At 43.0% G+C, this 21,437-nt stretch overlaps 1 protein-coding gene across 18 annotated transcripts in view; it reads left to right on the top strand.

Annotated features, from left to right (window-relative positions):
• AAK1 (AP2 associated kinase 1) overlaps positions 1-21,437 on the top strand; it is a 156,429-nt gene that overhangs the window by 129,488 nt on the left and 5,504 nt on the right. For 5 of the 18 annotated variants that reach the window (XR_005366227.1, XR_005366226.1, XR_005366225.1 and 2 more), the window contains exons 17-19: positions 2,071-2,166; positions 13,271-13,372; positions 14,378-14,479. Coding sequence is in view for 14 of the 18 variants with exons in the window: in XM_038551508.1 (XP_038407436.1) it covers positions 2,071-2,166; positions 13,271-13,372; positions 14,378-14,479 (300 nt within the window). In the remaining 4 variants the exon portion in view is untranslated. The other 13 variants (XM_038551498.1, XM_038551499.1, XM_038551500.1 and 10 more) reach the window with 10 other exon arrangements.

The raw sequence follows: 21,437 nt of genomic DNA, 5'->3' as shown, positions 1-21,437 counted from the left end.
TGGAGAATGCTAGTATAGAGATTTGGACCTGAGCAACCCAACCCAGAACCTATAGTCATAACTACATCTCAAGAATCTTTGTAAATCAGTGACACTAAGCTTTTATGAACATTATAAAACATCTTCACATTTTTTTCATGTTATCCAGCCTTTTTAAATGAACATTTAATATTTTTCCTTCTTTCTTTGTGGTGTAAACTTTTGTGTGTGTGTGACACTTTCAATTTTATAAATGAAAGAAAATTATATCTAAATCCCAGAAATTAATATGTCCTCATTCATACAAAGTATAGGATAGCACCATTTTCTAGAATTTTTCTAATCAAGCTCAAACTGTTCATGATTTTAAACCTTCCAATCAAAGGAGGAGATAGGCAGGAAATTTGGCAATGAGTCAGAGAGGATGACAGAAGGATTATTTTAAACATTTTTATGGTTAAATCTGCAAAAATGTTGATGAACTATGTCCATATGTTGGAACAGACATTTAAAACTTGACATTGTGCCTCTTTTTTTAAAATATTTTTCTGTTGAGTTATACACATTCAATTGTGTAATTTTGGAAAAATGACTAAAAGCCCAAAGAAACAAGATAAAAGAACTCATAATCCCAGTGCAAGAGGAAAACATTGCTGATATTTTATAATATTTATGTCCAGAATTTTATTTCTGTATATATACTTTTTTCAAAAATGAATATATGCAGTTTTATGATTTGTTTTTCTGTTAATATATTTCATTGTATCTCATTTGAAAATAAAGATTTTAAGAGCAGTGATTTTACCCTTCTCTTCCTCCATCTACCTTCAAAGAAGCTTAGTTAAAAACTCACTTTAATAACCTTCTCAAAATGACAAAATTACAGAGATTGAAAACAGATTAGTGGGTTCCCAGGGTGTAGAGACTGGAGGAAGGAGTGAGTGTGACTATAAAGGAGAACAAGAGGGTTCTTTGGTTTGATGGAACAGTTCTGTGTCATTGTCATGGTGGTGCTTATGCTAAGCTGTACATAGTATCTAACTGCAAAGAAACACACACACACACACACACGAGTGCATGTGAAAATTGAATAAAGTCTAATAACAGTATTGTAATGGTGTCAGTGATATTGTCCTATAGTTGTAAAAGATCTCACTATGGAGGGAAGCTGGTTGGAGATTCCCAGAACTCTATGTATAGCAAAATCCTATGATTTCATAATTATTTGAAAATAAAACGTTTTTTAAAAAAAATCTCTACAGATGGTAAAATGAGATTTTAACTAGAGAACAAACTGAGTGTTAAAATGCAACGTAAAGAATGGTAAATTGGAAACCAGCAAGCCTGGGTTCTGACCCTGGTTTGCAGGTAGACCCCTGGCTAGCCTCTTAACTTCTGGGCTTCATTTCCTTTCCCGTAAAATAAGAAAATTGTGCTCGAAAATCCTAAGATCCCTTTAAGCCCTGTGATCCCACGGGGTGTGTAGATTTCTGTAAATCCGTGAGTTTGCCAAGTTCTAGAATGAACGTCGGTGAATGTTAGATGGCGTCCAGAAGTTAGGGCTTTGTCTAGCCTTGCAGCAGACACGGGGTCCATTTCTGTTTCTGTCTGTGTCTGTCTGCCTTGCGCTCTAACAGACGTGCGGTGGCATGGTGACCGCAAGGTGGTGAAGGGCCCTTGGGGTGCCTGTATGGCTGTGTTAGATTACACACGAAGCCCCGTCCACTTCATGCTACGGTGTGTGACATGGACAATAGCTGCCGCAGGAGCTCTGGAAGAGATCACTGTGGCTTCCACACCAGGAAGAAGCGGAATCCAGGTGTGCGAATAGACTAGTGTCGTCAGTTGCGTCTCTGAGTATGTTGCAGGGACCGGGTGACATCTCTCAGACGTGTTTTGCCATCACACTGGATTATATCCACTCATATGCGTCTTTATTCTGCCTCTGAGTTTAGATTTACTCTATAATTTGAACTGTTGAGTAAATAGGTGGTAAATTCATCTGGATTTACTTGACGTTTTCTGCTTTTCTCTCTCTCTCTCTTTTTTTTTTTTCTCCTTGACCCTTTCTTCCCCTCCAACCAACTCCAGCTGAGAAAAGGAAGGGTGGGCAGACTGTGGATTCCAGCCTGCCGCTTCTAAGTGTATCTGATCCTTTCATTCCTCTTCAAGTACCCGATGCACCAGGTAGGTAAATCGAGCTGATCTGAGCTTAAGCAGCTTGATTCTTATGTCCCAGGGTCCCTTGAGAGTTGTTTCACCACTCCATAAAAAGGAGGTGAATTCCAGGCCCGTTATTTGTTTTTTGGTAATGGGAAGGGCCTGTGCATTGGAAGGAATCCTAGTCCAATGTGATTGTAACATGTTGGGGGGCACCTGTAAGCATGTGATAGAAGGAACAAAATGCTCACAGTGGTTATCGTACGATGACTGAATTACTGGGGATTTCCTGTCCAGTTCCTGTTTTCCTATACTGTGCTTTTATTTTAGAAATAAAAGTTAAAGGGAATGTGAGCCAGGAGACCCAGGTTCCCTTCCTGGCACTTGAACTCTCTGAAAGCCTTCTGGGCTCGCCTCTTCATCAGTGAAGTAGTTTGGCCTGCCTGAGTTCAAATATCCCATTAGGGCTCCAATATCCTGACTTTTAAGTGAGCAGTCTAAAAAAGTAAGAAATTGTTAGTATGTTCTGATTGAAATAGCTTTTGAAACAGTCACTGGGTGTTTTCTATGTGGGGTTCACAGATGCCAATGATTTTTCTCCCTAATCTTCGCCATCCTTTCGAGGGTAGGGTGGGGAGCATGACATGTGGCATAGAAGCCACCCTTTCTCTTCTCTATCAGTCTTTTTGAAAAAGCAAATAAATCCAGTTATTTAGAAGCATCTAGCGCCCATTTTGTTCCTGATAGGTTTTCTTTTTTTCTCATTCTTACTCTTGCCTGTTCTTGCTTTTATACTAATAGGATCTGCTTGGTTCTTTTTCTCTCAGAATGTTAAAGGTATTTAACTGGCTCAAGATTGGAAGTGATCATGATATCTGTACCATCTACTTCCTAAGACAGACTATAGCAGTGGTACCATGATGGTTTTTATTTCTTGGGGCAATTTGCTGACCCTCCTTAGGGGGAGCAAATACTTGCCTTGACCTGGTAGTAAATTGTGTCACTTGATAGCTTGCTGGACCTGGACACAGGTCAAAATTACCTAAGGTCACTGAGGAATGATTCAGTACAGGATGGTTAAAGGGAAGGAAGGCATCAAGTAGAGGCCCTTTTCTCAGTTGTGTCCTTCAGGTGTGCCTGGCAGTGCGTAGACAAGCCGGTTTCTGGGAGAACGCTGGAAAAGTATGGGCTGCAAACTCAGGCTGGGGCCCCCTGGCCCCTTGTTGCGGCAGTCATGGGATCAGACGGGAAGAGGGGGTTACTGAGGCGTCTCCCTTGGACAGCCCACGGGGCTCTTGCCTTACTCTTTCCCAGATAGCCCATGAGCTGTGGAAGCTGGAAGGGCAGTCTCTTGGCACAGGCCAGAAGATGGGGGTCCACAGGCGAGGAGCTGTCCTCTGCCGTGGTCACAGGTGCCTGCTGGGTCAGGGATGAGGAGCCAGGCACACGTGCCAGGTGGCTCAAGAGACCAACTCCCGGTTGTAGAGATGAGTTGTGAAGGTTGTGACGATGAGCCGTAGGTCGCTGGCTGCCATCCACCTCCCTTACCTTTCCTGTCTCCTGATCCTCTCTCTGTATTTCTCTCATTCTGGGGGATTCCTGCTCAAGTGATACTGGTGTTCACTTTAAAACCAAGTAAGCCGTGGCCCCTCTTGGTTTTAATGGGAAATCGATTAAAATGGAACATTCTATAGAGAATTACAGGGGTATCTTATTTGCCTTATGATCCTCTGAAGACATAAATTAGACATGTCACTCCTTTATGCTCCAGTGAATTTCCGTATCATTGAGCATAAAATCGGGCTTCTTGTTGTGACCTGAAAGGCCCTAACTAATCTGGTTAGCCCCCTGGCTACCCCTCGAACCTGAGCTCATAGCATTCTTTTCTTCAGTCTTTCCTCCAACAGGCTGAGCTTGTTCCCACCTCGGGGCCTTTGCACATGCTGGTACTCTGCCTGGAAAGCTTTTCCTCCATCTCTCTTCCTTCTTGTCAGCTGACATTTGGGCCTCTGCTTAAATGTGGTCTTCTTAGGCCCACCGTGGTCCCACACACCCTCGGTCGCACTTCCTGGCCTTTTTCTTCATAGCACTTACTATGACACTGTCTGTTTTCATTGCTTCATTATGTCTTTGCCCACCAGGATGTCACTGTCCTGAAGGAGGGACCTTGCTCTCCTACCCGGCGCTGCTTTGCCAGGCCTAAGAACACTTAGAGTTGGCCCGCAGCGAATATTTGCAGGTTGGATAAATGAACAAAGTAAAACCTGAGGCTGAAAGGCTTATGGTGGCCCCATTGCTCTTCATTTCTGTCCCCAGCTCCCAAATACCAGACTGCCAGCTCCATAGCCTTCCATCTGTGCCTCTGCCAACTCCAGCCAGGCCTCCCATCTGCTCTTAGAGGATGAATTAATGAAGGCACAGCCCGCCGTGTCAGGAAGCTGCCAAACCCCAGAGTGAAAGTCGTAGCTAGGCTGAGCAGAGCTTCACCTCCAGCCCTTCCTGGAGCCTCCAGAATTTGGACTGTGTTGCCGCCGTGTCTGAACTGTTGTATGTACTGTAACATTCAGCGTGTACACAATTCAATTCGGTGGCCTCTTTATCCAAGGATGTAGGTGGGAGATACACAGGATTGCCCTACATTCCTCCTTACCGTCTTGGAATGTCTGAGTGAAGAAAGGCCTGAGAGTTTAGGGGCTCTGGGACCTCAGCAAATGGCAGGTTTGTCTTCCTCCACCTCCTGCCCCCTTAAGGACCCAGTTTTTCATGACTTCCCACCCACTATGGGCACCGGTCAGGCTTTTGGGTCAGTTTGTTTGTTTTGCACACATGGTTCCCTCCACACTCCACCTCCTGATTGTAGGAGTCATGAAATCTTAGACCCCTGACAACTATATGCCTTTTAATGACTTAACATTTTATTTTATGCTTTTAAAATGTTCTCACACATAATTTCCTTTGATCCACAAAGAATCCTGACTGGTGGGTATGTCAAGCAGTGTCTCATTCTCTGGGTGAGGAGCTGTGGCCCCGGTGCTCCTGTGACAGGTGCTGTTGTACACACTCCTTTGCGTGGCCCTCGGGCCCCGGGCAGTGAAGGTTTCCTTGTCTGGAGGTCAATAAAGCCTTTGACTGGAGATGGAGAGCTAAACTTAAGGTTTAGGGAAATACAAAAATGGGCTTGAACTTGTGAGACCTGGGTTCTACCCACAGAGTAGCTCCGTGATTTAATCAAACCACTTAAACTCTGTATTCTCATCCTCAAAACTGGGGCTGTTCAAACCCACCCCATGGAGTGGCTTGTGAGGTTTGGATGAAAGCATGTGTTTGCAATTGCTTTGTAAACTTTAAATTAGTATAAAGATAGGAAATGCTATAACAGCTTTGGTCCTGGGTCCTTATTCCCCGTGGGCAGTCCCACTCGTAATAAAGTCTTAGATGATGATATTTCTCCCTTACAGAAATTAAACTTGCTTTCTAACCTTGGACCTTTGCACAACTGAGAACCATTGAAGTAGACTTCCTTGCTATAATGATTATTAAACTGGGGGTAGAGAGGACTAAATAATTGGATTTTTTTTGGGTTTTCATAAAGGAGCATTTCTATTTTCCAAAGCACAAAACAAATTTTCTTAGAAAGTCTGGCATTATAAATAAAAATTAAAAAAAAAAAAAAAGAAAGTCTGGCATTTAAAAAAAAAATAAAAAATCAAAGCCGTGAGCATTCGTGTGCCCACAGACCCGCCACATGAAACCCAGCTCTGGTGAGTCTCAAAGCATTTCACTGATGCTCACGTACTGTGTGTGCATTTATTTCACCATCTGTTGAGAACAGATAAGCTATAGGTGGTACCAAATTTAAAATATGATGGAAGAGAATGGGATATTATCCCTGAAAATTGGCTGAAAGATCGAATCTTTTTTTTTTTTTAAACTGGTAAGATATATACAACCCAAAGTTTACCATCTTTAAAGTTCATTAGTACATTCACCTGTTTTGCAACCATCACCATCCATCCACAGAACTTACGAAACTGAAACTCTCTACCTGTTAAACAGTGACTCTCCGTCCTCCCTCCTGCAGCCCCTGGCAACCACCGTTGCTCTGTCTCCGTGAACCTGGCTGCTCTACTTACCTCATCTAGGTGCAGTCATATAGCATTTGTCTTGTGACTTGCTTATTTCATTTAACTTAATGTCCACAAGGTTCGTCAATGTTGAAGCGTATGTCAGAATTTCCTTCCTTTTTAAGGCTGAATTATATCCCATTGTCTGCATGTAGCCACATTTTGTGTATCCACTCATCTGTTGGCCAGTGGAGTTGCTTCCGTGTTTCAGCTGTTGTGAATAGTGCTTCACGAACATGGGTGTGCAAATATCTCTCCAAGACCCAAGGTTCTTTGGGGCTTATATATCCAGAAATTGAACTGCTACATCCTTGGTATTCTATTTTTAATTTTTTGAGGAACCACTGTATTATTTTCCACGACTACGTCTTTTTACTTTCCCAGTAACAGAGCACAAGTTTGAGGAAAAGCTTTTCATAGCAGCTCCTTCGTGCTGACCTCCCAACATCCGTGTTCCACAAGCCTAAGCAGGAATGCATTAGTTGCCCCCTAAGTGCCGCTTTCTGGAACCAACAGCTTTTTAAAAATGTGCCTCCTGGTTTATGGCACTTGATCATCTCTTTAAAAGTAGGCAAGAGAAAGCGTGTTTTCTTAGTGGTTTGTAGTCAAGATGGGCGTTCCTCTTCGAGCTGTGTGCTGGCGTCTTCCTCACTTCCAACTTCTGTTTTGTGATGTTAAAAGGTCCAGAGTTGATCACCTCTGTGTCTTTGCTCTGGGAAGTTTGTCTCTCTGCACATTCAGTTCCCTGGAATGAAGTTGGAATGGGGCAGGGTAGTTGACTTTCACTTCAACTTGCAGATGTTACAGACAGTTTGGTGTCTGGTTCTCAATGACAGGAACTATTTAAAGTGACTAGATTTTAAAAACAGCATCTCTCATCACAAGACTTCAGACGGGATGTAAATTTCCAAAGCCACAAAGCTGCAGCAGCCAGACCCTCTTTTCTGATGGGACTGCACCAAGCTCTGCCATGTTCAGTGGTTCAAGATGCTCATGATCGTATCCCTAATTAGGGCCGAGATGGTCCTTGAGCAGACCCGTAGTCCTTTTAGCCTAAGTAGACACCTGGCCTTTCTCTTTTGATATTTTGTAAGAGAGAAAACTCACAACTTGCAGCGTATCCCAATCTCACATCAGGAGGCAGTTTTGATTACCTAACCTTAGGTTTACGGAGGGTTTAACCTTCTTACTTTGTGGTTGATATTTTCAATAACTACATCTTGAGAGAAACGAAAGAGAGGACTCCAGAATGGATTCACTCCTACCTCTTCCACTCTTCCCTTAGTCCCCAATGCCCCTTGACTTATGCTTGAGAGGAGAGAGGGGGGTGTCCAAAAGATCCTTTTTCCAAGTCCCCTCTTAATTTTTCAAAGTACTAACAATCCTCTCCTTGAAGAGCACTCTCAGTTTCCAGTGCCCAGGCGAACTCCTGCATCACTTCGCTCCAAGGGTCCACCTTGTCCACCTTCTCAGTCCTTTCACTGCAATTTCAGTGCTTCTCCATGCTCTTAACCAGACTCATTTTTATTTGGGAACCCTAGAGACTCGAAAAACAACAGAGTATGGTAACAAGCAAGTGATAAGAAAATAACCACTGATGGAAAAATAGGAGCAGACAATTCATGAAAGAAGAGATAGAAATGACCATTCAGCGTGTATATTTTTTCTAAAGTCCATCATCATGATGAATCCAAGAAGAGCCATTTATGAAACAGTGAGATGCTGCAGCCTCTGCCATCAGCTTGGAAAGAGGGAAGACCCACCACCTCATGGGTGACGAGTGTCTGAGAAAGCAGAAGCGCTCAGACCCTGCTAGTTGATGTTCTCTTTCCTTTCCTAAGGGGCACCTGGGTGGCGCAGTCAGTTGGGCATCCACCTGGTGAGTTCCTCCTCTGTCCCACCCCGCTGCCTCCTCCCACATTTCACTTTATGCAGGGACTTCTGCTTTTCTGATCTCACACCAAGGCATGGGAGTAAAACCTGGAACTCCACCCATTCTCACTCCTGTAATCTCAGGCACCTGGGGCTTCGTTAGATCTCCACAAGTGGTGAAGTGTTCGTGGAGGACTTGATTGAGGTTTGGGATCTTAAAGAATACTTCCTGCCCACATTCCTGAACTCACCACCCTCTTTTCTGCACCACTCTTCCCTCCCACCACACAGAGTGTCTTTATATAACTGTAAGAGAGTGGAATTCCTAACATGAGTGACTCGAGGCCACTCCTCGATGCCCATGTGAGGCCTGTGGGCTGTGTCCTTGTGCCTCCCGTTACATCCTCTTCTGGGTTCTTCGTTTATAATGATCAAAAATGAGCAACAATAGCTTGAGATGTGACTTCTAATAGCCTTTACTTTTTTAAAGGAGCCAAAGCCTTAGTTAAGCCAGAAGGCGGAGTCTCTAGTGTCTAGAAGGTCTGGGTCCTAGTCCTAGCTGGGTCTGTGGCTTACCTGCTGTAGGCTCTCAGGCAGGTGGCTGCATCTTCTGGAGCTGGTTTCTTCATCCGTAAATGAGAAGGCTAATTGAATAAAATCCGAGGCTCCTTCCAGCGTCAACATGTCTTTGATGACTTGGCCGTTGTGCATGGGGCCAAGTCTGTGTGAAACCCTATTCTCCTGTATTGATGGAGATAGGCAGGCCCTAGTGGGCAGCCTGTGGGGGAAACTGAAGTCATGTCCAGGCTGTACCATGCCCCGTCTGTGACTTTGAGCAAGTCGCACGTTCTCTTGGTCTCTATCTCCATTCTTCTGAACTCTGTCAGTATTCCCAGACCCGCCCAGGGTTTTTTTGTGTGTGTGAATAAAGAATGAAAATGTTTGACATTAAACGCTACAGATGGAAGTGGTGACCATAGTTGCAGTGGCCCCTGGGCTCGCGCACTGAGACTCTTCTGTCGTCTGGGGAGCGCTGGGACTGACAGGCTGGCTTCGCACCTGCTGGCCACCTCACATATGCTGTGGCTCTGCTCTCACTCCTGGTTCTCTGTCTGCTACGGCTCTGTCCCTGCTCCTCCCTCCCACATTTCAGGATTCGAGTATCCTCACGCAGCAGTGACCATGCAGGTGATCTGTGTGAGCTGAGTAGCCTGTTACTTGAGGTTTGGTCTGAAGATAAGCCCCCTAAATTTGGCAGCTCGCCCCATCCCCACCCTATTCCATCTGTCACACACACTTTTTTTTTACCCCCCCACATTGTCTTTTTGATAATGGTTAATCAAAATATTAGATTCTTGCTGAAGTACCTGACTTTACAGTTGATCTAGTCTCCTCCCCACCTCCCCATGGAAGCCAAAAGGCAGAGATGTGAAGTAGGGTATGAGAGGAGACCGAGAACTGGGGACACAGAGATCAGTAAGATACCTTCCCTGTCTTCAGTCCCGTGGTAAGGGCTGCAGGAGAAGTGAGTGCGGAGTGCTCAATGTGGCAGGGAGGATGGGGAAGGGCGTAGAGGGGATGACACTTGAGTGACCAATACAAAAAGATGGTGGGAGGTGTGTCTGTTGCACAGTTGAGGAGGTAAGGACAGAAGTTTAAGGAATGACCCCACGGTTGCAGCGAGTCACTGGAAAGTCTAGAATTCAGACTCTGAATTTGGCTAGCCTAAGGTTTTGCACCGAGATAAACTACTGTATGAAAGATAAGCAGGTAATTTGGGGTCATTACTTTTTATCCATTGCTTCATAAGATTGCAAATATAGGAGTTCTAAAAGTGAAAGAAGCAAATAATCACTTTTCTGTACATGAAAGAAGTTCTTTTTGGGAATAAAACAAAAAGCTAGTGTTCAGAAAAATGAAAAATTAGACTTTTCAAGAAAATTGTCTTATCTTTGCCAGTATGCTAAAAATTGTCAGATATTTTTAACATCTTCTCTGCTAATAAAATGTTATTCACGATGCAAGATTAATGCTGATGTGGTTACACTTGTACACTTGGTTAGTAGTCTGGTTTTTTTCCCCCGATGTTGAGAAACCTCTTGTCTTCAATATGAGTATCAGGTGTAAATGAGAAAGGTAGCATATTGTCATTTAACTCAAAGATGTCTACATGCCGTACACTCCAAAGACAGTAAGTTGATTTCCCATATACAAATATATTTTTCTAAAAAATATATATATATATCTTTTTCTGCAGTGTGTTACTTGTACCAAAGCAGATTATCTTGCCAAGACACTAAAATCCATTATTTTGTTTCATCTGTGTAGTTATAGATCACCTTAAATAACACATCACCTAAAATTTGGTTTCAGTCCCTCAGCAAATACCAAGTTCATCTTATCTGGATTCCTGATGGCCTAGAAGAATGCAGAGTCACTAAAATGTTCTATACACATACTTGAACTTCAAGTCACTCTTTTTCTCAATTTTCATTGTAATTTTACCTTAATGGCATGGTATTTCTGTTATAGAAAAAAAATTGTTGGGGCACCCAGGTGGCTCAGTGGTTTAGCGCTGCCTTTGACCCAGGTCGTGACCCCAGGGTCCCGGGATCGAGTCCCACGTCGGGCTCCCTGCATGGAGCCTGCTTCTCCCTCTCCCTGTGTCTCTGCCTCTCTTTGTGTCTCTTGTGAATAAATAAATAAAATCTTCAAAAAAAAAAAATGTTGACAGGCTTTTAACCAAGCAAGTTATAGAATTTATGTGGTTTCAATCTCCTTGTAATTAAAAGGAGGTTGAGCTCTTAATTCCCTTCTTTCTGTAAGATTCTGTGGTTCGTTATTTTGTTTCAAGTAATGCTCTCTATCTTTAATAAGTTGAAGGTAAATAGAGAGTTGTTGATGGATCAAGACTGAAAAAATCATGAAGAAATCTTAACGTGTGCACTGACGTTATCAGGTGTGACACATCTGGTGGATTCTCACGCCCCTTTGTTTCCTAGCCAAAAGACATCAAAAGTAATCTACCTTCAGGTGGAAGTGCATTTCAGGAGATTTGGCCAGAGAGTGATAAGGGTGCCAGCTTGTCACAGGCTCTCAGTCGGCAGACAATAAATGATTGTTGAAGTTAACTTAGGCATATTTTGATTCACTTGGATTTCTAAATGCAAGTCCAAAATTTTTTTTTCAAAACTAAGCCCAAGAAGTGATATGAATGCATAAAGATCTATATACATATGTTTATGGCAGCGTCATTTTTTAAAAAGATTTTATGTATTTATCCATGAGAGACACAGAGAGAGGCAGAGACCCAGGCAGAGGGAGAAGCAGGCTCCATGCAGGGAGCCCGACGCGGGACTCGATCCCGGGACCCCTGGGTCACGCCCTGGGCCGAAGGTAGACACTCAACCCCTGAGCCCCCTGGGCATCCCTTTATGGCAGGTTTAATAGCTAAAAACTAGAAACAACTAAATGTCTGTCAACTGGTGAATGACTAAACAAACTGTGGTACCGTCACGTAGTGGAGCACTACCCGGCAACGAAACGGAGCAAACTCCTGACACCAGCCACAACAGGCAGGAATCTCAAGAGCATTGTGCTAAATGAAAGACATGAGACAGAAGGGGCCAAGCCATAGGGACAGACAGCAGATCAGAAAGCCAGGTCTAGGGGTCATGGGAAGGCACTGGCCAGAATAACACACACTGGTACTTTTGGGGTAACGGAAACATTCTGCATCACTTCGGTGGTGCTCATGTAAACATGTGCCTTTGTCAAAACTCAGCAAAATTGTACACTTGAAATTGGTGACTTTTATTCAGTGTACCTTATACCTCAAATTTTATTTTTTTTAAGTTTTTATTTAAATTCCAATTAACACACAGTGTACTATTAGTTTCAGGAGTACAATTTAGGGATTCATCACTTAAATACAACACCCAGTGCTCACCACCACCAGTGCCCTCCTTAATATCCGTCACCCAACTTAGCCATCGCCCTACTCTCCTCCCCTCCCGCAATCCTCATTTTATTCTCTCTAGTTCAGAGTCTCTTTTGTGGTTTGCCTCTTGCTTTTCCCCTCCTCTGCTCCTCTGTTTTGTTTCTTTATCTTATTTTATTTTATTTTTTTTATTTTATTTTATTTTATTTTATTTATTTTATTTATTTTTTATTTTATTTATTTTATTTTATTTATTTATTTTTTAATTTTTTATTTATTCATGAGAGAGACAGAGAGAGGCACAAGGAGGAGAAGCAGGGTCCATGCAAGGAGCCTGAGGCAGGACTCGATCCCAGGACTCCGGGATGACACCCTGAGCCAAAGGCAGATACCCAACCACTGAGCCACCCAGGCATCCCTCTCTACTTTGTTTTGTAAAGTCCACATGAGTGAAATCATATGGTATTTGTCTTTCTCTGACCTATTTCACATAGCATAATACCCTCTAGTTCCATCCGTGTTGTTGCAAATGGCAAGATCTCATTCCCTCAAGGCTGAGTAAACTCCATTGTGTATGCACCACATCGTTATCCACTCGTCAGTTGATGGACATTTGGCTATTGAGAATGCTGCTGCTGCTGCTACAAACCTCAGGGTGCATGTATTCCTTCAAACCAGTATTTTTGTATCCTTTGGGTAAACATACCTCAAATTTTAAAACAAACAAACTTAGGGCACTACCTTGAATGACTTACAAAGTGACTACTTCAACTGAGGAATGAATGCGTTTTTTTTTTTTTTTTTTTTTTTTTTAACCAAGGGAAATAATCATTCTTATTTTGTTCCACTTTTTGTTTTATTTTGTTTTGTTTGTTTTTGTGTATTTAGTTTGTTGGGGGTTTTTTTTGTTTTGTTTTGTTTTGGTGGGCAGCAAAGCACAGTTTTATTGAGTACAAAGCTCCTGAAGACAGAGGGGACCCAAGAGGGTGGCCCAGGAAAAAAACATTTTTAAACCTTGAACTTCGAAAGCTTGTTTTTAATTAATGGTAAGAGATGCTAACAGTGTTTGGTTTTGTGATGAATCTATACAGAAGTTTGACCACAAAATGTGTTTGCATAGAAAACTGTAAATGATCAGCTTGCTTTAATATCTCACTGCATTTTTGCTTTCTCTTTACCTCTCTGCCCGACCTAGAAAAACTAATTGAGGGACTCAAATCTCCTGACACTTCTCTCCTGCTCCCTGACCTCTTGCCTATGACAGATCCTTTTGGTAGCACTTCCGATGCTGTAATTGGTAAAGTCGTCATCTCTGTTTCTTCAGTCCTGCATGATATATGTGTCTGTCTCTAGAATGATAACTAACTGGTTAACAGATCCCTAGAATAGCCCTGCTCTGGAGTGGAAAATGCCACAAAGCTTCCTTTAATCTTATTTGTTATCACCGAAAGGAAGTGTTTTCTCTGCCTTCCAGGGGCACCACGGTGTTATTTTTGCTTTGCTCAAAAGCCTGACGTTTCTAGAGGGACCTTCTTACGAACGAGCAATAACGGGAAAATTCAGTTAGTTCCAAAAAGCTTCGTGAAGAAAGTTGCTTTCAAGCTGGGCCCTTACCTTTAGCAGATTCTTCTTTATAGGGCCTCTGTGTGTGCCAAGTATCAGTAACAGAAAACACTTGCCCAGTGGTGAAGCCCCATGAGTCGAATCCAGGTCAGAGGTGTGGGTATTGCCCTGTGCTCCTGCAGCAAGGCAAGCAAGACCTATGAGATGTCCAGGGCCTCTGTACCCCAGGGCACATAGTCCTAAAACTTAGGAAGGCCGTGACCCTATAGAGAGATGGGCCTCCAGCTGCGGGGTGTCCTACAGTGCAGAGCACCTCCCAGCTACATCATGGGGTGGGATTTGAAATGGACTAGTGGCTTTTGCAAGGCACAGAGGCTGACTGTCCCCAGGTTTATCCCTGAGAAAAGCGAAATTACTGTAAGATAGTACGGTGCCTCCCAGCCTGTGTCTTCTGACGTGGAAGAAACCTGCTGGGTGTCTCATGTTCTACATTTATCTCTAAAAACTGAGATTCACCAAGACTAGTCCTAGCGGTAAGCCTTGCACACGCATGCTCAGCCAGTGAAGCCCAGACCCTGAAAGCTGCGGAAATAAAGTAACTTCTTGTGCTGTCCATCCTGCCCGGGCTGGCTATTTTAGAGACCCCGTAGAAGAAAGACTTCACAGAGTTGTCTAAAGAACCTTTTGACTCCTTTTCCCTTCCCCTTTGTTCTCCTTTCTTAATGCTGTGTTACAAAAGAAAAAGCCGATGTTGCTGTTGAGAGTCTCATACCAGGACTGGAGCCCCCAGTGCCCCAGCGCCTTCCATCTCAGACGGAATCTGTGACCTCGAACCGCACAGGTCAGTCAGGTGTCTCTGCAGCTGCGGGAACCGTTCATTGTGGTGGCCCTCAAAGTCAACCTTTGCACCTGCAGCAGGTGATCCTGGGCTGCTTTTGCAGCCTGGTCAGTTCCCCCTAGAATGGATGCTCGGTATGGTTAGTGATACCTTTCCATGCTAAAGAGCAGAGTACTTTTCGGAGCCATGTTCTTTGTAGAGTGGTACTCGGACTTTCTCGGCTGTTTCTTTATTCAAGATTCTTTTCACTGGTGGCAGGTTCCCTCCACCTCCTTCCTTAAAGAACTCTGCCGAGCTGCAAGGATGACCTTAACCCCTCCAAGGTTTCTGAACCGCCTTTCCATCTAACGGTGTCAGTCACTTCGTGGAGCTCATGCTCTGGATGTTGGCATTCTATTCTCAGCACAGTGCTTTTATCCTATATGGGTGATTTGTTCCTAAATTGTAGACAGTGCTAAAATCTCTCCTGGTCCAGCATTGCTTTCCCCCTAATTTCAAATCCTTAATACAATTCCTTAATTGTCCATAAATCCAGAGTTGATAACCTGCATTTTTACTGAGTCCATAGTTACCTTGGTAAAAGTGTCTCATTTCCTAACTTGGAACAGAAGACAATTAGAAGTTTGGGAACTATGAAAATAAACTCATGTAGGTGGGGGGAAAAAATGAATATAGAAGGCGATGTGGTTCCTTCCACTTGTGCTTTCGTGACTTTCCTTTTAGAAAACTTCCCCGGAGAACAATTTGTATGTTAAAATGCTTGAACTCTGGATTTTTGTCTTCCTTCTGTTTGTTAACTAAAAGTACAATCATATATTCAGACGAGCAATTCAAATTTAAAGAATAATATTAAGAAGCAAGACCATTTTATCTTGAATGAGAATCTGGTTGGGTTCTAGAAAACACTGTTTAATCATGTCATATTCTGCTAATAATAAGCCCAAGGACAACCCCCTCCTAGTCAACTCAGATACCTCATCCTATGGTACCTTTTCCCACCAATGTTTAGGGGAAAAAAGTTTAAATGAAACTTTTAAGTTATAAAGTCCTTTTTCCCAAATGGCATTTGCTGAGAACTGAGTTGCTAAAGTTTTATCTGCATCTCGACCACATATTTGCTTACCCAGCAACCTCTGAGCAAAGAATTATCCCATATTTGTATGTTCATGTTCAGAGGAATCTAGAAATACGCATTTCCATAGATGAAAACGCAGGGGGCTTTAATGTGTCACTTGGGGTTTTCTGTCTCCTGCCTTGGCTTGTATGTGTGACATGTAAATGCAGTAACTTCAAGGCTACGCTCTAATGTCATGATATTGTATGTGCCGTTTAATGCCATCACTGACCTGGGATGTTGTCAATCTGGACTCAGATTCTCTCACCGGGGAAGATTCCCTGATTGATGGCTCCCTGCTTTCTAACCCTACTACTGACCTTCTGGAAGAGTTTGCCCCCATAGCGATCTCTGCTCCAGCCCATAAAGGTAAACGCTTTCCTGTCCTCGGGCTCACATGTGTCCTTCAAGGAGAACCGAATGACTCCTGAGCATTTTCCTTACCAAAAGTCTTTGCCAGGGAAGTTTTTCAGCCCCCTCCTTCCTGTGGAAAACCCGAGTTTGTACTCTTAGCCCCTGGGTTATAATCCCTCTCAGGAAGAGTGCCCAGTAAGGCTCAGACAACAAAGTGGCGGAGGCATAGCTTTCTGGTGTCACGTGGAGCGCAGGGTATTCCATGTTCTCCATTAAAGGCAGAGCCGTAGATGGTTGAGTTGACCATCCACTGACTTGACTGTCATTATTAATATGATACGTGTTAACCTTAGACCCTAAAATTGTCTCATCCAATCTGATTTAAAGATTTTGGGTAGCAATTGCTACAATAAAGCAGGCCTAAGTCCTCGAAAGTCAGCCTTCAAGGAGTGAACTGACAAAAGCTTTAAATTTTGACTTAGGATTGATTACTGGATTTCTCTTTCTAATCTCCCATTTTCACGTCTTAGTCCTGGGTTGATACTGGTTTGAAATGCTGCGGGACAGAAGTAGCTTGAATGGAGTTCCCTTCAGCGAGTTTGTAAAAGTGACGGGCACAGCGCCTGGCTTACTGTGTGCAGCATTCACTAAACCTCTTTCTGTACTTGGGCAGCGAAATTGGTTTTGTGGAAGGGGCAAGAATATAGAAAAAGAACAATGTTGAGTTTATTCTGAAAGAAATTCAAGAAGGGAGCTTCCCCGAGATGTCTAAAAATAATTAGCTTAGGGTTTGCAGGGGTAACAGTGGAGCTTTCGTTTTTACCCTCGACAGCATTAAAATGATCATGTTTTTATAGAGTACGTGTTTGACCAGGTATGCCTGGCAGGAGTGTGTCCGCAGCAATATGTAATCACAGAGAAGCATCACTTGCAAAATAGGTGCTCAGCGAGCACTTTGTGGCAGGAGAGTCTTAATCAGAATTGTGGAGAAAGCTCTAACATGCTTCTGCTTGAAATCTCAGTGCATGTGATCTTGGGCCCCAACATTCCCCGAGGCATCAGAGTGGATGAAAAGTCGTTTTCCCCCAGCCACAGGGCAGCGAGTCCTTTCCAGAAGTATTTTGTTTGCCTTGTATATAGCAGTTGCATCTTTTTTTAAAAAAGAAAAATTAAATCCAATTAACTAACATTCAGTGTCGATAGTAGTTACTTTTTAAAGAAGCCCCTGCCCCTGGCTTTGAGGTTCTCGAGTTTTGTCTGTTAGGCCTCCGTTTGCTCAGTAAGGAAGATCAATGACTAATTCCCATGCCTTTGTGAATTATGGGCATTGAAGAGCCACCTTGGTCTTACAGTGGCCAGAGAGAACGCGTCCTCTGACCCTTCCCCCTAATCATTTATGGAAGTCTCCAAACCATCTTTTTTCTGTCTCCCTATTTCCAGTTTTGCTGCTTTTATTTCAACTCATGAGACTAAGCGTTGTCACCTTCAAAAAACAACCGTGATTGTATAGTTGGGAACTTTGTGCCTCTTACGTGTTCTCTCGTTTGCTAATCTCTACCTCTGTTGTTTCTGCTTGTGTACTTGCATTCTGTATTAAGCTGCAGAAGATAGTAATCTCATCTCAGGTTTTGATGTCCCTGAGGGCTCGGACAAGGTGGCTGAAGATGAGTTTGACCCTATTCCTGTATTGATAACCAAAAACCCACAAGGTAAGAAAGAGAGGATGGGGAACAGAGAAGAGCTTGACATCACAGCTCTCTACAAAATAGTAATGTACCTAATCTATCAGAGGGGAAACCGCATCCACACCTAACGAGGGAAACTGGGGATAATGACCGTCCCTGGGGCTGAGCCAGGGTAAGGTGGAGACACAGGTACAGACCAAGATGCAGTGATCTCAAAGCGGGGCTGTGCGGTTTATTCAGAGAAAAGAAAAGCATTTATTTATTTAAAAAGCATTTACTTAAAAGATTGTATCCATTTATTCATGAAATATACAGAGAGAGAGAGGCAGAGACACAGGCAGAGGGAGAAGCAGGCTCCCTGCGGGGAGCCCGACATGGGACTCGATCCCGGGACGCCGGGGTCACGCCCTGGGCTGAAGGCGGCGCTAAACTGCTGAGCCACCCGGGCTGCCCCAAGAAAAACATTTAATACTTTGACTAAAACCTGGGTTTTACAAGGTATCAAGCCAAAACTAAAATGACCTTTAGTCAGTGGAAACCAGAACGCACATATTTAAAAAAGAAAAAAAAAGGCTCTGAACGTTTTTTTAGCATGAGTCGAATAATCCACAATAAACATTCTTACCAAAGAGATTAAATATGGTGCTTTGATACCATTTGCATCTTTTGGACATTGGCGAAGCATCCTTTTTCCTCTTTGATGGATTAAAGCCGTTTGCACGTGCCCTGAGGCACCGAATTGCCGTGGGACCATCCATATATTTCCCAAAGCACGTTCCTATTGCCAGTGGTCTTAATACCTAATTTCTCCCCAAAGCAAAAAATGTTGACGTTTGCCTTACTAGGGAGGTGATTCGATGTTATCAGGAAGTTAGGGTACAGCCAGCAGTTCTCAGGCGAAGTACATGTTCATGGGAAAATAGCATCCTCTCTGCAGGGTATTTGGCCTCCAGGGTGTGTGCCTGAAGCCGTGGTGGGAGGTGGCGGAAAGCTGACCTGTGTGTTTAAAAATCAACACATAAGAGTTTGCAAATGTAAATTGTTGCTTCTCTAGGGTTTGGTTTTGTTTTTGTTTTTTCTCCTTTGCTTGCTCTGCACATCTAAACCTTAACCCTCTGTGTTTTGTACTGAATTCCTATCTCTCCACTTCCAGGTGGGCACTCTAGAAACAGCAGTGGGAGCTCTGAGTCCAGTCTTCCCAACCTAGCCAGGTCTTTACTGCTGGTGGATCAGCTCATAGACCTGTAGCCGTGACCCAGTAGCAGATGCAGTTCTGTAACCTTCACACCGTAATATACATTTTCATTACGGAGTTATAAGAAAAATGATTTTTTAAAAAAAATCTGCTAATAAGGGGCCCTCTAGCCCTTGTCTCCTACCCCTTGCCTTCTCCTGTAGAAACGATAAGGAAAGAAAATCACTTTGGCCCTCCACATATTCCTTGGCCAGTTCCTCCCTGTTAGTTTGCTGTGTTTTCTCATTACCCTTCTTCAATAGCATAATCTTAAATCAAGCGCTAGATGCCATGAGCTTCACCTCTGCTGGAATCAACTCCACCCAAAGCTTAACTGTAACTGAAACTAGTGAATTGACACCTTTGTCTCATTCTTGCTAGGAATGGCCTCCCAAACCAGTCCTCCCAACCCCTGTCTCCTTTGGCCAGATGCTGATGAATGTGTTTCTCTGTTTTTGCTTTTTACGCTGCTGCATTATCATGAGGACATGGCTTCTTCAGTTGGTCTTGACTCTGGGCAGTAGCCTGGAGATGGGTGTGTGATTTAAGAGAGGGTAAAACTGACGGACGGATGGGATGTGTTTGAAAAGAGAAATTGAGCCCAGCTCTAGCCAACCAGCCTTGACCTTGTTTGATCATAGACTTAGCCAAGGGATTTTCCACCCCATGCAACCTGCCCAGCATTCATCCAGCATTCTGGCTTCCATTGAACCGTGATTTCTCAGATCTGGAGACGTGACTGCAAGTACTTGAGATCCTTGGATAAAATGTGTACATTATTTAAAACCCAAGTATTGCCATTCCTTTCCATGTTAACTGTCCCAAGCCGGGATCTCAGAATTAGACCAAAACAAGACAATGGTGGTAACATGATACCTTTTATTAGAAGACTTTTCACTGGGGGGTGGATGGGGGAGGGGAAGGAATTGTAGCAGAAACAGATGTATTTTTCTTGTGATTTTTATTTTGAATCAAATATTGTAAATTGTGTATAAATGAAGACGCTGAATAGCTCTGTTTCCACTTGGCGTTTCAAGTCTGATATCAGGTGTCTGTACAGGGTTTTGATCTCACTCCCTTGTATAACTATACAGCAATCCTACAGTATAACATATGGAATCATTTCGAGTAGACTTGTGTGTTGCTATAAGCTTTCAGCAGGTCCTCTGTCTTTGTAGAATAAGCATGTCGTTTATTTTCAGATAATCAGAAATAAGTGTGCTGACAAGCTAGGCACAATTTGATTCTGGCTACTTACCTTTCTTTTCTCTCTGATGTTTGAATCGAAGGATGCAGCCAATGAAATATGTTCAGTTGGTTTTCCTTGGTTTCCTAGATTAAAAACAAGACAAAACAAAGCGTAGTTCCTCACTAACCTTAGAATATTGTTCATAAAATAAATAAAGGACCCTGCACTGACATGACAACATGCCTCATGGTCACCCTCTGTATATGTCCTTACTCGTTGAAGTGTATTTTTCTTTTCCTTACACAGAGAGCAATTTTATAGAATTGCCCTTTTGGAAAGAGGTGGGCACAGAGAAACCCGTTGTGGTTCTCTTCCTTGAGTGCCATTTTCCATGATCAGAAGGGGAAACTCTTAGTTGATCAGATTTGTACAAATAAAATTCCAAGCTCATTTGCTTGTTTCTCTATCTAGTACTTTTGTTTCTTCTTCCTCACATTTGCACTTTAAGGGGGGAAAAAAAAAAAAAGTTGAGCAGCAACAACAGCCTGCAAAGCACTGCACGTTGGAGGTCAAGCTTTGACCCCAGAAATGTGAGAGCAGCCTTTGAAAGGCATCGGAGGAAAAGTCTGAGTCTTTCAGTCTTCCTTCTGACTTTAAATACTTCCTGTGCCGGCTGAAACTAGATGAGCTAAGTAAAGCCCTCTATTAGGATAATGGATCATTTCCAAAATTGAGGGAGGCACAACCTTCCTGCTGAAGATAAAAAAAAAAGATGTCCTTGAAGAGCTCTCCATGATTGGATGGCAGTGACAGTGGGACTCGGCTGGCCCCTCTATGGACAGGGATGTTCCTGAAAATCAAAACTGTATTCTTCTTTATTCCTGGACATAGATAAAGAATGTATAAACTAATGAAGGAAATGTTTATTTTTAAATAAGAACAATGTTTTATGCCTATGTTTTCCAATTTTATTTTTTTTCCATACGTATACATGTCAGAAATATAATGAAATATCTAGTTTCTCAATTTAATTGAAACCGTGAAGAGTACAGTGTAGAAATTCAGTATCTCTAACTTGTTCCTTTCGTGTATTACCCATAATCACATTGAGATGTATTCCCTAGTCGTCTGGCTCAATAAAGCTTAATGGAGACTGTTAATGAGAATGAACAGACTGGAAGCCAGAGACTGGATGGAGGAAGCCCGAGGGAGATAACGGCGTGAAATCATCTTGGGTTTGTCCTTTAGGGATAGGACCTCAAAGGGGAGAACTTTTTTTTTTTTTTTCTTTTAAGGAACCCATGTGAGTGACTCAGTAAATGGCACCTCCCTTAGTGTAGAGCTTCATCCTTGAGCTAAAAGGGTTTATCTGATAGGAGACTAGA

This window comes from Canis lupus, chromosome 10, assembly GCF_011100685.1.
Source record: "Canis lupus familiaris isolate Mischka breed German Shepherd chromosome 10, alternate assembly UU_Cfam_GSD_1.0, whole genome shotgun sequence".
In the NCBI taxonomy this organism is placed as follows: Eukaryota; Metazoa; Chordata; class Mammalia; order Carnivora; family Canidae; genus Canis; species Canis lupus.
The sequence above is the reverse complement of the archived record's forward strand: the minus strand, read 5'-3'. Positions and strand labels throughout refer to the sequence as shown.